The sequence below is a fragment of the Vicia villosa genome, unplaced genomic scaffold (genome assembly GCF_029867415.1).
Source record: "Vicia villosa cultivar HV-30 ecotype Madison, WI unplaced genomic scaffold, Vvil1.0 ctg.002184F_1_1, whole genome shotgun sequence".
Lineage (NCBI taxonomy): Eukaryota > Viridiplantae > Streptophyta > Magnoliopsida > Fabales > Fabaceae > Vicia > Vicia villosa.
In genome coordinates this window covers 113739-116437 of record NW_026705861.1, presented here as the reverse complement: position 1 = coordinate 116437, position 2699 = coordinate 113739, and the positions used below count along the sequence as shown (strand labels likewise).

At 40.2% G+C, this 2699-nt stretch overlaps 1 protein-coding gene across 1 annotated transcript; it reads left to right on the top strand.

Moving 5' to 3' along the window:
* Nucleotides 1–280: 280 nt before the first annotated feature.
* LOC131638120 (uncharacterized) lies at nt 281–1626 on the top strand. Its single transcript, XM_058908669.1, has 3 exons — nt 281–639; nt 730–1317; nt 1407–1626. Exons 1-3 carry the CDS (start codon nt 281–283, stop codon nt 1624–1626), a joined length of 1167 nt encoding a protein of 388 aa, XP_058764652.1.
* Nucleotides 1627–2699: the final 1073 nt, after the last annotated feature.

Genomic DNA, 2699 nt, shown 5'->3' with positions numbered 1-2699 from the left:
TGGGGAAATGAGGTGTTACAATTGGTATCAGAGCAGGTCGGTCCGTCCGACCAAGTTGTCGAGTCTTAGTGTCGTTTAACAACCGAGTAATGTTAGTTAGTTTCTAACCGTTGCTTATGTTGTAGTGATAAGTTGAAATGGCTGGAAGAAATGATGCTGCGATTGCTGGTGCCTTGGAGGCGATGGCTCAGGCTTTGTAAAATCATCCGAACGCAACGAGAATGCTGGATCTCGTAGCTTGGCGACTTTCTAGAGGGATAATCTGCCTACCTTCAAGGGCATGTATGATCTTGATGGAGCGTTGACATGGTTGAAGGAGATTGAGAGAATCTTCCGTGTGATGGACTGCACTTCAGCGCAGAAGGTTTGGTATGGAACTCATATGCTAGTAGTCGAGGCTGATGGCTGGTGGATAGAGATGTGTCAGAGATTGGAAACTGCGGGTGCAGAGATCACTTGGGAAATGTTCTGTAGGGAATTTATGAGGAAATATTATCCTGAAGATGTTCGTGGAAAGAAAGAAATTGAGTTTCTCGAACTGAAGCAGGGAAATAAGTCGATTACTGAGTATGCTGCGAAGTTTGTTGAGCTGGCCAAGTTTTATCCGCACTATAGCGAGGCGACTGCTGAATTTTCAAAGTGCATCAAGTTTAAGAATGGGTTGCGCTCAGAGATTTAGAAAGCAGTTGGATACCAGAAGATCCGTGTCTTTGCTGATTTGGTTGATAGTTGCCAAATTTATGAGGAGGATAACAATGCTCATTACAAGATCATTAACGAGAAGAGGAGCAAGCACCAACAGAACCGTGGTAAACCTTATGATGCTCCGGTTGGTAAAGGTAAACAGAAATTTGTTGATGGTAAGAGAACTAGTGGGGGAGATGCTCCTGCTGGTATTGTGTGTTTCAAATGTGGGAAACCTGGTCATAAGAGTAATGTGTGTATTGCTGAAATCAAAAGGTGTTTCCGTTATGGTAAGCTCGGGCATGCAATATTTGACTACAAGCATAAGGAGATGATTTGCTTCAACTGTGGTGAAGAGGGACACATTGTTAGTCAGTATCATAAACCAAAGAAGGAACAAGCTGGTGGAAAGGTGTTCGCTTTGGCTGGGACTCAGACCGCTAATGATGACAGACTCATCAGAGGTACATATTTCATTAATATCACTCCTTTAATTACTATTATTGATACCTGTGCTACTTATTTCTTTATTGCTGCTGATTGTGCTGAAAGATTGGGTCTTATTTTGTCTTCTATGAATGGAGAAATGGTCGTCGATACTCCAGCTACGGGATCGATGACTACTTCTCTTGTGTGCTTAAATTGTCCTTTGTCGATCTTCGATAGAGACTTTGTGATTGATTTAGCGTGTTTTCCGTTAAGTGGGTTGGATGTGATCTTAGGTATGAACTGGTAGAGTATAACCATGTTGAACTGGTAGAGTATAACCATGTTCATATTAATTGTTATGATAAGTTGGTGAGGTTTTCTACTCCTAAAGAGGAGGGAGTTGATTTGTTGTCTGCTAAACAGTTGCGATTGTTAATGAAAGAAGAAGCGCATGTGTTCTCGTTAATGGCGTCTTTATTTGTTGAGAACCAAGCGATAATTGATGAGTTGTAAGTGGTGGGTGAAATTCCTGAAGTTTTCCCTAATGAAATTCCTGATGTACCGCCAGAAAGAGAAGTTGAATTTGCTATTGATCTTGTACCTGGTACCAGACCTGTTTCTATGGCACCATACAGGAGGTCTGCGTCTGAATTGTCAGAATTAAAGAAGCAATTGGAATATTTACTTGAAAATAAGTTTGTAAGGCCAAGTGTATCTCCGTGGGGAGCTCCAGTGTTGCTAGTAAAAAGAAGGATGAAAACATAAGGCTTTATGTTGATTATAGACAATTAAATAAAGTAACAATTAAGAACAAGTATCCACTTCCAAGGATAGATGACTTGATGGATCAATTGGTGGGTGCTCGTGTGTTTAGCAAGATTGATTTGAGGTCGAGTTATCATCAAATTAAAGTGAGAGATAAAGATATCCAGAAGACGGCTTTCAGGACGCGATATGGACATTATGAGTATTCAGTGATGCCTTTCGGTGTTACTAATGCGCCAGGAGTATTCATGGAATACATGAACCATATCTTTCATGCTTATTTGGATCAGTTTGTGGTGGTGTTTATTGATGATATTTTGATTTACTCTAAATCAGAAGAAGAACATGCAGAACACTTGAGATTAGTATTGGAAGTTTTGAAAGAAAGGAAGTTATATGCAAAGTTGTCGTAAATTTTGGCTAAAGGAAGTGAGTTTTCTTGGTCACGTTATTTCAGGTAGTGGCATTGTTGTGGATCCACCAAAGTAGATGCTGTGTTGCAATGGGAAACTCCAAAGTCGGCTACCGATATTAGAAGCTTTTTGGGATTAGCCGGTTTTTATAGAAGGTTTATCAAAGGTTTTTCTAAGTTGGCACTTCCATTGACTAATTTGACTTGTAAAGGTAGAGCTTTTGTGTGGGACGTTCAATGTGAAGAAAGTTTTATAGAATTGAAGTGAAGATTGACGTCGGCTCTGATTTTGACATTACCTAATTCGGGAGAATCTTTTTTGGTGTATTGTGATGCTTCTAAATTGGGTTTAGGAGGTTTGCTTCTGCAGAATGATAAGGTAGTTGCTTATGCGTCAAGGTAGTTGAGA

Excerpts from the sequence above, each read along its gene's own strand:
- LOC131638120 (XM_058908669.1), top strand. The coding sequence starts at position 281 with ATGTATGATCTTGATGGAGCGTTGACATGGTTGAAGGAGATTGAGAGA. Across the intron at positions 640-729 it reads GCGACTGCTGAATTTTCAAA|TTGCCAAATTTATGAGGAGG; the intron begins GTGCATCAAGTT and ends TTTGGTTGATAG. Across the intron at positions 1,318-1,406 it reads TCGATGACTACTTCTCTTGT|GTATGAACTGGTAGAGTATA; the intron begins GTGCTTAAATTG and ends ATGTGATCTTAG.